Source organism: Hoplias malabaricus, chromosome X2 (assembly GCF_029633855.1).
Source record: "Hoplias malabaricus isolate fHopMal1 chromosome X2, fHopMal1.hap1, whole genome shotgun sequence".
In the NCBI taxonomy this organism is placed as follows: Eukaryota; Metazoa; Chordata; class Actinopteri; order Characiformes; family Erythrinidae; genus Hoplias; species Hoplias malabaricus.
Window position 1 is genome coordinate 29,212,519 of NC_089819.1, and position 12,516 is coordinate 29,225,034.

The 12,516-nt window shown below is 50.0% G+C and overlaps 1 protein-coding gene across 2 annotated transcripts in view; it reads left to right on the forward strand.

Moving 5' to 3' along the window:
- The first annotated feature begins 6,558 nt into the window (after positions 1–6,558).
- The window catches only part of LOC136677437 (atrial natriuretic peptide receptor 3-like), a 40,134-nt gene continuing 34,176 nt past the window's right edge, over positions 6,559–12,516 (forward strand). For both annotated transcript variants that reach the window (XM_066654956.1, XM_066654957.1), the window contains exon 1: positions 6,559–7,566. In XM_066654956.1, coding sequence (XP_066511053.1) covers positions 6,894–7,566 — 673 coding nt within the window. In that variant the 5' untranslated portion in view covers positions 6,559–6,893. The remainder of the gene's footprint in view (positions 7,567–12,516) is intronic.

Consider the following 12,516-nt stretch of genomic DNA (forward strand, 5'->3'; position numbering starts at 1 on the left):
CACACACACACACACACACACCTATGGACAGTGTCACACACTCACCCGTTCACCATCTACAGTACCACGATGCCACACCATAAATAAACATTTAACCTCAAGTCTGAAGCTTCCCCAGAATCACAGGATCTGTGAGAGACTCTTATGGCTTCACTGTACAACAGCTCATCTCTCAGAGTGTGTTTCATGGAAGCGACCAGCAGGTGGCATCAGGAACACACCTGGAACACTCAGGTCAGCAGCAGGTCAGAGGCTTCGACACAATGTGGGCCACAGCCGAGTTCAGCTTCTCCCTCACAGGAGTATACACTACATCACCACCAGGGCTGGCTTCATCAACAGGGATGAATTTACACTCCCTGATGGAGAACCGCTGTGAGGATCTGATAGATTACGGCCACAATAGGTTTGGAGCTTTAAGGGCAGGGGGTCATTTAGATTGGTCAGTCCTAACAACCTCTGTTTAGAGGAAAAAGTGTGGATACACAGACAGATAGATTTCAGTAGACTTTCAATAGAAGTCAATGTAAAATGATTTTATTCCAAGTTCTAAGTAATTTGGGAACATTTCCATTGGTTCATTCGTCATGGAATTCTTCCTACAGTGTGACGGACAGCAGCAGTGTTTAAAGTATGTAGTAAAATAACATCCACAAACATGGAGACGTGTTTTTCAGTGGACAGCGATGATAGATAAACAGAATATTTATGCATAAAGAGAAGAGCTGTTCATTTGAGACTAGTGTCGACCTCCAGAGAGTAAAGTACAGATAAATCACAGTAGAAGTAAATGCAGATGTGTTCCTTCACAGTTTGTGGTGGTCATCCTTTAGTCCTTCATCATTGAACACAGGACAAAGTCGTCTTAGTGGGCAATTTCCAGTCCAGCAGAGGCACTGAAGGCTTTAAAAACTCCAGCAGCACTGCTGTGTCTGATCCACTCTACACCAGCACAATACACACTAACACACAGCCACCACTGCAGCACCGTACCTGCCCTGTAGGGGTCCTCGGCACTGAAGAACTTTGAGAAGGGGGCTAACAAAGTATGCGGAGCCACAGACGGACTGTAGAACCACAAAGTGCTCCTGTGTGGTCAGTGGAGCTGAGAGAATGGACAGTGAGTGTTGAAACAAGGAGGTAGTCATAATGTTATGGCTGTGTAAGGGCTTACAGAGAGACAGGCAGGAAATGAACACGTCCGATTGTGTGAAGGGATGAATCAGTGAATGTGAATGAATCAGGAGAGTTCAGGTGCTAATATTTCTGAAGAAACGTGTCCATGATTTACAGGATCCTGTGTAACACAGGCCTGAAATTCAAGGTTGACCTACATCTCAAAACACTGTTAATTGCAGTTTGGGAGTAATTCGCGAGGACTGACGTAAATGAGGCTAAAGATAACACTCAGGAAAGGCCTCTCTCAGCAAACTGCGTGTAGTTCTCTGTTCCCCAGACCAGAATGATATAATAGCTCATAGTGCCACCACTGTTCGCGGAGGCTATATGCAGATAAATTGCTCAATTGCCCCTAAAACGTTCCTGCTGTTTAGGAAGGACATGAATGGAATATTGTGCCTGGTCTCGACGGAGTGGGTGAGTCGTTTTCAGTCCACCTTTAATGAGCCGAGCTAAATCCACCTCGCCATGTTTCCTCCCTCCGCGCTGTCGCAGGGTGTCTGAGGTCTTGGACACAGACGCAGTGGTCGTATAAAGTTGGAGGAGCCTAACTCTTCCTTCACAGAGCGTCCTTTCAACCTCAACCTTTTAAAAAGCTCACAACACGGAAAAAGAACTTTCCCTCCTGTTCAGCTCGAAATGAAGTGTGGGTGAATGTGTGAATTTGTCCAAACTGTGAGTGTGTACGTGACCGGGTGAGTGTGTGAGATTTTCCACAGGTGTGAGCGCGTGAGTTACCGTGTGAGTGACTTGGTGAATGTGTAAAATTGTCTACAGGTGTGTGTGTGTGTGTGTGTGAGGGAGAGTTAAAGAACAGATACGAGTGGTGTGTGTCTGCTGTACTGTGGCTACACCTCCACTAGATGCCGCTGTGTAAGAGTCTCAGCAGTTCCTGCTTCTGATGCAGATTCTCAGTGAAGTGAAACCATAATAAAAGTCATAAATGTGCAGCCATTCGATGGATATGTTCCTAAAGAAATTGTTAGGAAAGTAATAACTGTGTGTTTCCATCCCCTGATGAATGTGTGTGTCAATTGTAGGTGTTTCATTAGCATCACCAATATTAGCACAGACCACCAGTCAGTTCTCTGTGTGCTGCCTAAGTAAAAAATACACGGGCTAAAACGAGCCGTCAAGTGCAGAGACTTTAGAATGGCCCCGCCCCCTCGTCTGAGTCTGTCCAATCACAGCGCTGGACCCGTGTTTATGTGAGAGCGCAAAGACGAGGTTAAACTAAGCAAAACAGACACAACGAGCGCGGAGAAATAAGAGCACTGAGTAAAAACGGAGAAGAAAGAGAACAGAGTGAAAACGGCTAAAAACCAGAGCTTCTGCTCCTCGCTCCTCACTGCTGTGCGCTCGGGGTCGGGGTGAACAGTGAGCGGTTCATTATCATTTAAAGGAACAGACGCTGTTAAATGGGGGGAGAACACTGCTGTGGGGTTTTGATGAAAGCTTGATGATGTTATCAACTTCAGTGTGAAATAATAATGCAGCTTATCTCATTCCTCTTAAAACACACGATGGCCCTGGCACCTGGCTGTTTATTAACACTCACAAAACACACATGAAAACTAACCCCAACAGCCTTTCAGCGCTTTTTCCAATTAACAGAGTCTCTCTCTCTTTTTAGATCTCCCACCTCCCCAACTCTCTTCAGCCCTCGATACCTGGCAGCGCATCTTTTCCAGGTGTTTCTCATCCAGAGTACAACAGGGACAAATCTAGTGAGGGAGTCACATGTCTCTGTGGGTCCTGGGTTGAAGTTGCCCCCTCGGCGCAGTAGGCCCCCTGCATCCGGCCTCCGGGGGCTCAGGACACACACTGAGAAACACATCAAGACAGACATTTCCTGAAAGCAGAGCGTAAGTGCTGGTTTTCTTCTGAAGAGGATAATTAGCAGACAAAGTGTGTGTGTGTGTGTTTACACACTCATATTGTGGGGACTTGTCTTCGTTGTGGGGACCACCAGCTGGTACATCATTATATTTTAAGGGGAAGACATGTTCTAAGATAGGGTTAAGTCAGTAGTGAGTGAGTGTGTGTCTGTGTGTGTGTGTGAATACAGAAAAGTCCTGTTTGGGAGGATGATTGAAATTCTAAAAGCAATGAACAGCAGGTTAATTCACTTTTACAGCACTGTCCTGAGATAAAGGGGGGGGGGGTGTTTACCTATCCTCCTGCTACAGTTACATAGTGCAGTTTGTGCAGTGCTGAGCCTGAAGTAGCACCAACAAAGGCTCAGTTCGCCCTATTACAGCTAATTGGAGCATCACAATGACTTTGATAATTTTGATTTTACATACATACTGTTACTTTAAGGTCAGATATGCAGAGATTTCAAAAGCCATAATTTGGGCACTGCGTAAAAACGGAGAAGAAAGAGAACAGAGTGAAAACGGCTAAAAACCAGAGCTTCTGCTCCTCGCTCCTCACTGCTGTGCGCTCGGGGTCGGGGTGAACAGCGAGCGGCTCACTATCATTTAAAGGAACAGGTGCTGTTTACACAGGGGGAGAACGCGGCTTCTCCTACAGTCAAAACACACGTGACCTAGGGAAGAAATGGCTCCAGAGCGCTCTGTGGGTAGAAGGTCAGCCGGGGAAGGCAGTGTGATGTTCTGGTGGATGTTCTGCTGGGAAATCATGGGCTCTGGCATTCATCTGGATGTTACTTTGACAAAGACCACCCCCCTAAACAGTGCATACCTTTACAGCCTCTTTCTGCAGGATAATGCACCCAGCCTCACTCTAAACACTGTTCAATATCCACCGAGGACCACGAGAAAGAGGTTCTGCCATTGACTTGTGCTCCACATTCCACAGATCTCCAGTCTGATCCAGCATCTGTGGGACGTGCTGGAAAACCAGTGCAGTCCATAGAGGCCCACACCTTACAGAGTTTAAAGGGTTGCTGCTAACGTCCTGGTGCAGGAAATCACAGGAGGCCTACAGCCTAAATGTTAAAACATCATCATTGTACTTCACTTTTTTATTGGTCTACCAATTAAAACTGACCAGCCGTCTCCAGTACGTCAAGAATTCAGCAGCTGGGGCTCTTCCTTTCACCAAGTCTAGAGCTTGTATCTCTCCTGTTCTTCAACAATTGCATTGCCTTCCTCTAGTGTATTTTGTATTAGGTACAAATGTCTTGCTCTAAGCTTTAAGGCTCTACACCGTCTGGCTCCTACACGTCTCTCTGATCTTATTTCTTCACATCATCCCTCTCATTGTCTTAGATCTTCTAACTCTGGACTTCTTACTGTGCCTTCTTTTAGACTTTCTACAACGGCTGGTAGATTTTTCAGCGCTGCTGTCCCCAAACTGTCCTCCTGCCCTTCATTTCAGTTCATCTTCAAATTTCTGCTCAAAATTTCTCTCTTTCCTTCTTTGTGTCTAGAATTTTTTTTCCTCCTCTGTGATTGTATTTGTGAAAGGCCCTATATGAGTTCTAACTAATATTTATTCATTCATTGTCTCTAACCCTTATCCAGTTCAGGGTCTCGCTGGGTCCGGAGCCTACCTGGAACCATTAGGAACAAGGCAGGAATACACCCTGGAGGGGGCGCCAGTGCTGCGCAGGTCAACACACACTCACACATTCACTCACACACTCACACCTACGGACACTTTTAAGTCTCCAATCCACCTACCAACGTGTGTTTTTGGAGCGTGGGAGGAAACCGGAGCACCCGGAGGAAACCCACGCAGACACAGGGAGAACACACCACACTCCTCACAGACGGTCACCCGGAGGAAACCCACGCAGACACAGAGAGAACACACCACACTCCTCACAGACAGTCACCTGGAGGAAACCCACGCAGACACAGGGAGAACACACCACACTCCTCACAGACAGTCACCCGGAGAAATCCCACACAGACACAGAGAGAACACACCACACTCCTCACAGACAGTCACCCGAGGAAACCCACGCAGACACAGAGAGAACACACCACACTCCTCACAGACAGTCACCTGGAGGAAACCCACGCAGACACAGGGAGAACACACCACACTCCTCACAGACGGTCACCCGGAGGAAACCCACGCAGACACAGAGAGAACACACCACACTCCTCACAGACAGTCACCTGGAGGAAACCCACGCAGACACAGGGAGAACACACCACACTCCTCACAGACAGTCACCCGGAGAAATCCCACACAGACACAGAGAGAACACACCACACTCCTCACAGACAGTCACCCGAGGAAACCCACGCAGACACAGAGAGAACACACCACACTCCTCACAGACAGTCACCTGGAGGAAACCCACGCAGACACAGGGAGAACACACCACACTCCTCACAGACAGTCACCCGGAGGAAACCCACGCAGACACAGGGAGAACACACCACACTCCTCACAGACAGTCAGTGGAGCTTGAACCCTAGAGCTGTGTGACTGTGACACTACCTGCAGCACCACCGTGCTGCCCTGAAGTAATTACTATTATTATTATTCAGCCCTTGTCCACCAATGTCGAACTGGTTTGGATCCCATTTGCAAATCTTTTGGAACCATTTAGAGCGTTTCCACCAACATAAATTGGTTTACAAACCAGAAACGTTCACTCCTAGCTCTGACCAAAGAACAGTACGTCCTTCAGGGCTGAGTTTAGAGCGACTCGAGGAGCGCCAGCTACTTTTCTCCACTGTTCACGAGCTCCTCAGGACGCCTCCGAACTCTGCATCATTTCCACATGTGTATCATATCTCACTGTGATCTGACCGCGCTGTAAACAGTGGATTAGCCATGACTCTGTCCTGACGCTGTCTGTTTATCTCTGGCTCTGGAGCTGAATTCAGACACAGCCACGCTGGACCTCAGCCCCCACAGCGCCCCCCGCTGGTGACGTATCCTTTGTTTCCATCAAAACTGGAGGAAATGTGAGGGGCCACAGTCCATTTGGTGAAACAAAATCTGGTGGTTTCAATGTTATGGTCGATAGGAGTCCAGTCGAGTCTCAGCCACAGACGCCCTGCTCAGAAGTTAACGGAGAGTCTGATAAATTTAGTGCACTTATCTGGCCTCTGAGGGATTCTGGCAGTTATGTTCTGATTGGCTATCTACCTCCTCCTCCTCCTCATCATGCCAAAATAGCAGGCTTGTGATTGGTCCGTTTGTGTGTCACTCAACATCTTTCCTGCAGTAGCAGGCGGTTCTTGGAAGTGGCGAACGGTACCAGACTCCCTCAAGAGACTGTAGTACAGAAGTAGTGCACCTTGTTAGGTTTGGGGGCGGGGCCAAGGCTGCGGTTGCGAGGCGCCTTTAAGAAGGGGGCGTGACCAGGGTGTGATGACGCAGGAATAATAATGACAAGGATGCTTCAAAATTCCTGAGCGAGCGCAGGCAGCGTGTGGGGCGAGTTCAGCAACAGCGCAGTCCACACAGGAGAGAGAGAGAGAGAGAGAGAGAGAGAGAGAGAGAGAGAGAGAGAGAGAGCGCAAGTGATGGATGATTGAAGTAGAGAAAGAAAGACACAACAACACGTAAAGCAGAGAGAGAGAGAGAGAGAGAGAGAGTTGATATTGAGTGACCTGCTCTGACTGAATGAGCGAGAAACGGACGAGTTAAAGCGAGTTAACTTGTGGGAACGAGTTACCCAGGTGTCTTAGTGGACCGGGGGAACGAGTTACGTCCGTCCCCCGCGCGAATCAGGCTCCGTCTCTACGGGAACCCGAGCCGGAGGTCCACGGTACGCAAACATGCTGTGTCTCGTGCCCCTGTGCGTCTCCGCGTGGCTGCTCGCGCTCCCGCAAGGAGCTCGCGCGCAGAGCGAGACTGAGAGCGTGAGCGTGGACGTGCTCGTGCTGCTGCCGCACAACGACTCCTACATCTTCTCGAAGTCGCGCGTGGCCCCCGCGCTCGAGTACGCGCGGCGACGGCTATCCGACGGGCCGGCCAGCCGCGCGCGCTTCACCCTCCGTTACGAGAACTCCAACTGCGGCATGGACGCGCTGTTCGCGCTCGTAGACGTGGCGCCGGACGCGCGCCCGGACCTGGTGGTGGGTCCCGTGTGCGAGTATGCGGCGGCGTCGGTGGCGCGCGTGGCCTCGCACTGGAACATTCCCGTGGTGTCGGCGGGGGCGCTCGCGACCGGCTTCCTCCCCAAGGAGTCCGAGTACTCCCTGCTCACACGCATGGCACCCAGCTACCTGAAGATGGCCGAGACCTTCGACGCCATGTTCACGCGCTTCACCTGGGGGGACGCGCTCCTGCTGTTCCACGACGACAAGGAGGAGCGCAACTGCTACTTCACCATTGAGGGGGTCCACGTCCTGCTGGAAACTCAACACGACGTCGTCCCCTTCGCCATAGACCCCAGGGAACGGCTCACGCACCACGACGAGGTCTTCAAGGTGATGCAAGGCCACCAGGGTGAGTGCTGCATTCACTCGTCTTAGCCACGTGATTTAATAAGGGGCAGCCAGGGGGCACTGCAGGTAGCGTCTCTGTCACAGCTGCAGGGTCCTGGGTTCCAGCTTCTCCTGAGGTAGAGTGTGTGAGTGACTGAGTGAGTGTGTGAAACTGTCCACAGGGGTGAGTGTGTGAGTGACTGAGTGAGTGTGTGAAACCGTCCACAGGTGTGAGTGTGTGAAACTGTCCACAGGTGTGAGTGTGTGGCTGTCTGGGTGAGTGTGTGCATGAATGTGTTAGTGTGTGAGTAACTGGGTGAGTGTGTTAGTGACTGGGTGAGTGTGTGAAACTGTCCACAGGTGTGGGTGTGTGTGACTGGTTGAGTCTGTCACACTGTCCAGATGTGTGAGTGTGTGAGTGACAGAGTGAGTGTGTGAAACTGTCCACAGGTGTGAGTATGTGAAACTGTCCACAGGTGTGAGTGTGTGGCTGTCTGGGTGAGTGTGTGCATGAATGTGTTAGTGTGTGAGTAACTGGGTGAGTGTATGAGTGACTGGGTGAGTGTGTTACAATGTCCGCAGGTGTGAATATGTGTGTGACTGGGTGAGTGTGTGTGAGACTGGGTGAGTGTGTGACACTGTCCAGAGGTGTAAGTGACTGGGTGAGTGTGTGACACTGTCCAGAGGGGTGAGTGTATGAGTGACTGAGTGAGTGTGTGAGTGACTGGGTGAGTGTGTGACACTGTCCAGAGGTGTGAGTGTGTGGGTGACTGGGTGAGTGTGTGACACTGTCCAGAGGTGTGGGTGTGTGAGTGACTGGGTGAGTGCGTGACACTGTCCAGAGGTGTGAGTGTGTGAGTGACAGGGGGAGTGTGTGAGTGACTGGTTGAGTGTGTGACACTGTCCACAGGTGTGGGTGTGTGAGTGACTGGGTGAGTGTGTGAGTGACAGGGTGAGTGTGTGACACTGCCCAGAGGTGTGAGTGTGTGAGTGACTGGGTGAGTGTGTGACACTGTCCAGAGGTGTGAGTGTGTGAGTGACTGTGTGAGTGACTGGGTGAGTGTGTGACACAGTCCACAGGTGTGGGTGTGTGAGTGACTGGGTGAGTGTGTGAGTGACAGGGTGAGTGTGTGAGTGAGTGGTTGAGTGTGTGACACTGTCTAGAGGTGTGGGTGTGTGAGTGACTGGGTGAGTGTGTGACACTGTCCAGAGGTGTGAATGTGTGAGTGACTGGGTGAGTGTGTGAGTGACTGGTTGAGTGTCTGACACTGTCCAGAGGTGTGAGTGTGTGAGTGACTGGGTGAGTGTGTGACACTGTCCAGAGGTGTGAGTGTGTGAGTGACTGTGTGAGTGACTGGTTGAGTGTGTGACACAGTCCACAGGTGTGGGTGTGTGAGTGACTGGGTGAGTGTGTGAGTGACAGGGTGAGTGTGTCAGTGACTGGTTGAGTGTGTGACACTGTCCACAGGTGTGGGTGTGTGAGTGACTGGGTGAGTGTGTGACACTGTCCAGAGGTGTGAATGTGTGAGTGACTGGGTGAGTGTGTGAGTGACAGGGTGAGTGTGTCAGTGACTGGTTGAGTGTGTGACACTGTCCACAGGTGTGGGTGTGTGAGTGACTGGGTGAGTGTGTGACACTGTCCAGAGGTGTGAGTGTGTGAGTGACTGGGTGAGTGTGTGACACTGTCCAGAGGTGTGTGTGAGTGACTGGGTGAGTGTGTGACACTGTCCAGAGGTGTGAGTGTGTGAGTGACTGTGTGAGTGTGTGACACTGTCCAGAGGTGTGAGTGTGTGAGTGACTGGGTGAGTGTGTCATACCCTGTGTTCAAGTCTCTTTGAGATGAGTCAGTGTGGTGTCTCTGATCCAGAACTAATCCTCTAACATCAGCACCTGACCTCACTGTCGTTCTCATAGTTGAATGCCATCAAATCCTCACAGAAATGTTCCTCCAACACGTAGAATAAAGCCTTTCCACCAGAGCAGGTGCTGTTAACCACAGAAAAGTGGATGAATCTCCACTCAGGGCCCTCGATCACAGAAAAGGTGTTGGAGGAGCAGACGTCTGCAGACTTTTGTCCGGTCGGTGTGTTTGGGTTCCAGGCGCCGGGACTCGTGTTGTGAGACGGGGAAGAGGTCAGCAGAGTTGCACAAGAGCGCTGGTGGAAAAAATGATCAGAATCCTGAGCGGAGCGCTGGGCAGACGTCGGGAATGTGAGGTACCAGTTCAGGATTAAACACTCCCCCATGTCCTTCCACACGGAGCTAAACAAGGCCCGGTGTTCTCCGCTCAGCCTCAGCCTTCGCTCTCTAGACCCCTGACCCTCTCATGCTGTGGAATGTGCAAATTATTCTGTGTATCTAGAGCCCACAAACACACACACTGTGAAACAAGTGTGTCTCTGTGATCTGCGTAAGTCAGAAAACACGGGATAAAACAAGCAAAACTGATTCTGCTCCTCTGCTCTCGTCAAGTGCAGAGACTTTAGAATCGCCCTGCCCCCTCATCTGAGTCTGTCCAATCACAGCGCTGGACCTGCGGTTATGTGAGGTCACAAAGACGAGGTTAAACTCAGCAAAACAGACACGACGAGTGCTCAGAAATACTCCACAGGTCTGTCCCAACACCTAGTGAGCCGTCTAAGCAGGCACTGACTCCATAAGCAGCTGTTTAAGTCGGCAGCAGACGTCTGTCCTCATGAGGCAGATTACTGAGACGCCCGCCCACTGCACATGACCGGTGTTTACTTCCCTCAGCTGCTAGCATCGCATCTGCATTTGCGCTATGGATTCTCTTCTTCCCGTTTTATTCTGATTGTAATTACTTTTGCTCTGGGAGAAGAGCACAATACACTGGAGTTGTGGTTGCGCTTCATCATGGGATTGCCTTCGTGGCGGAGGAAGGGTTCGACACTGCGTTAAATTTCAGTCCGATTAAGGCACCTCACTAGGCATTTTTAAGGTGTCTGAGATTTGGGACACCCTATGTGTTGGGAGTGTGCACACTGCGACCTGAAATGCTCTCTGTGTAGACAGCTCACTAGGTTTTGGGACAGACCCTTAATGTGTTGTCACAGTTGGTTTGTTCTGGTCTGAATCTGTTTAGTGGTTCGTAGTCTTGGAGTGTTTTCCCCTTGGTTTGGTTTGTTTTCAAACAGAATGATCCAAACACCAAAACAGTTCACCGCCAATGATGTGAGAGTTCTCACCGCGATTGGTTAGAGCTGACAGGGGCGGGAGCAGTAAACACAGGAGAGTAAACACAGGAGGAAGGTCTTGTGTTCTGGACTAGTGCAGGTTTCTCTTTTGTCCAGTTATCGGCTGAACTTTATTCGGCTCTGATGGGTCTGATACACAGTGCGCCCCCTGGCTATGGGAGCGTTCAGCTCAGACCCGCGGCATTCACCTGATAGTTGGGTCGATTGAGGTTGGATCTCGTTCTCAGTGGAATCAAACCACTCCTGAGTTCGTTTGTGACTGGACCGACACCACCTCTTGTCGAGGGTCTGCATTTGAGTGCGATTACGTCTTTCAAACCTGCCCAAACAAACCGCAGTTTAAATGCTTCTTTATGGACAGAAACATGGTTCTTCTAGGGCATCGCTCAAAAAACCTTTTGTTCCACCCTTTTTCTTAAAGTGAGCACTGAGTAAAAACAGAGAAAATGAGAACAGAGAAGAAAGAGAACCGAGCAAAAAAAGCTAACTGCTGTGCGCTCGGGGTCGGGGTGAACAGTGAGCGGCTCATTATCATTTAAAGGAACAGGTGCTGAAAGCGGGCGTTCTGAACAGGGCTGTTTACACAGGGGGAGAACACTGCTGTGGGGTTTGATCCTTGTGGTGTTTTGACCAAGTGTTGACTTGTGGAAAAGGGGCAGAATATGTGACCTATTAGTGGCTGTGTAGTTAATGAGCAGTGAGTCTTGTGGTTAACAATTGAACATCAATTCGAGGGTCCAGAGAGTTAGGAAACTCCTGTTATTCTCTTGCTATGACTTCCACTTGTGCCCAGTCGTTCTTTTAAAAGGAAGGGTGTTAATCAGGAGTTTGTTCCCCCTTTGGGGCAGTTACAGCTCCTACTGTTCTGGGAAGACATCTGTGATTCGATGGCATTCAGCCGTGAGTAAGTTCGCAAAGTCATGTGCTGATGATGGAGGATTAGCTCTGGATCACAATCACCACTCCACCTCATCCCAGAGGAACTGGGTGGAGCTCCATCACTCCAGAGAATACAGTATCACTGCCCTTCAGCCCAGATCTGAGCATCTGATAGCACCCGGTGCTGGGTATTGATCTTGGAGAGCTTAGACTCATGTTCAGTTGCTCCTCTTGGTCCTAAAGCAGCACCACTAAACAAGGAACGGAATGTTGTTTGTTTTTTCTGTGGTAGGTGTAAGTTAGCAAAAGCAAATATGTAAACGAGTGAAATACCAACAGAACTCCAGCTATTCCAGCTATTCCCATCTGCCCCAAAGGCACTGCTTTGTTCCCCACCGCCATCCTCCACCCTTCTCTCAATGCTGTGAAGCATTTGGTCTTTGTTAACATATACAATAAGTTCCAATAACCACTGGGTGTTGTGTGTAGGTGCTGTTCATGAGGCATCTGCACATGCTTAGGAATCCAGACATGTTAGAAATACCAAGAATTACGCATTGGCCTCTGGAGTGGGCTGTGACCGCTTCTGGTCTCTGACAGAGAGGCCCACAGCTGTTACATAGCTGTCATTTCATCAGGAATCAGGTGTTTTTACAGGGCATTGAAAATGGACATATTGTCCCCTTTTTCCACAGTGGAACAGTTCTGTTTCTTAATGAAACGTCTGTGACCTGCTTTGGTCCAAACCCCAGCGCAGTGTTCTCCCCCTGTGTAAACAGTCCTGTTCAGAACGCCCGCTTTCAGCACCTGTTCCTTTAAATGATAATGAGCCGCTCGCTGTTCACCCCGACCCCGAGTGCACAGCAGTGAGGAGCGAG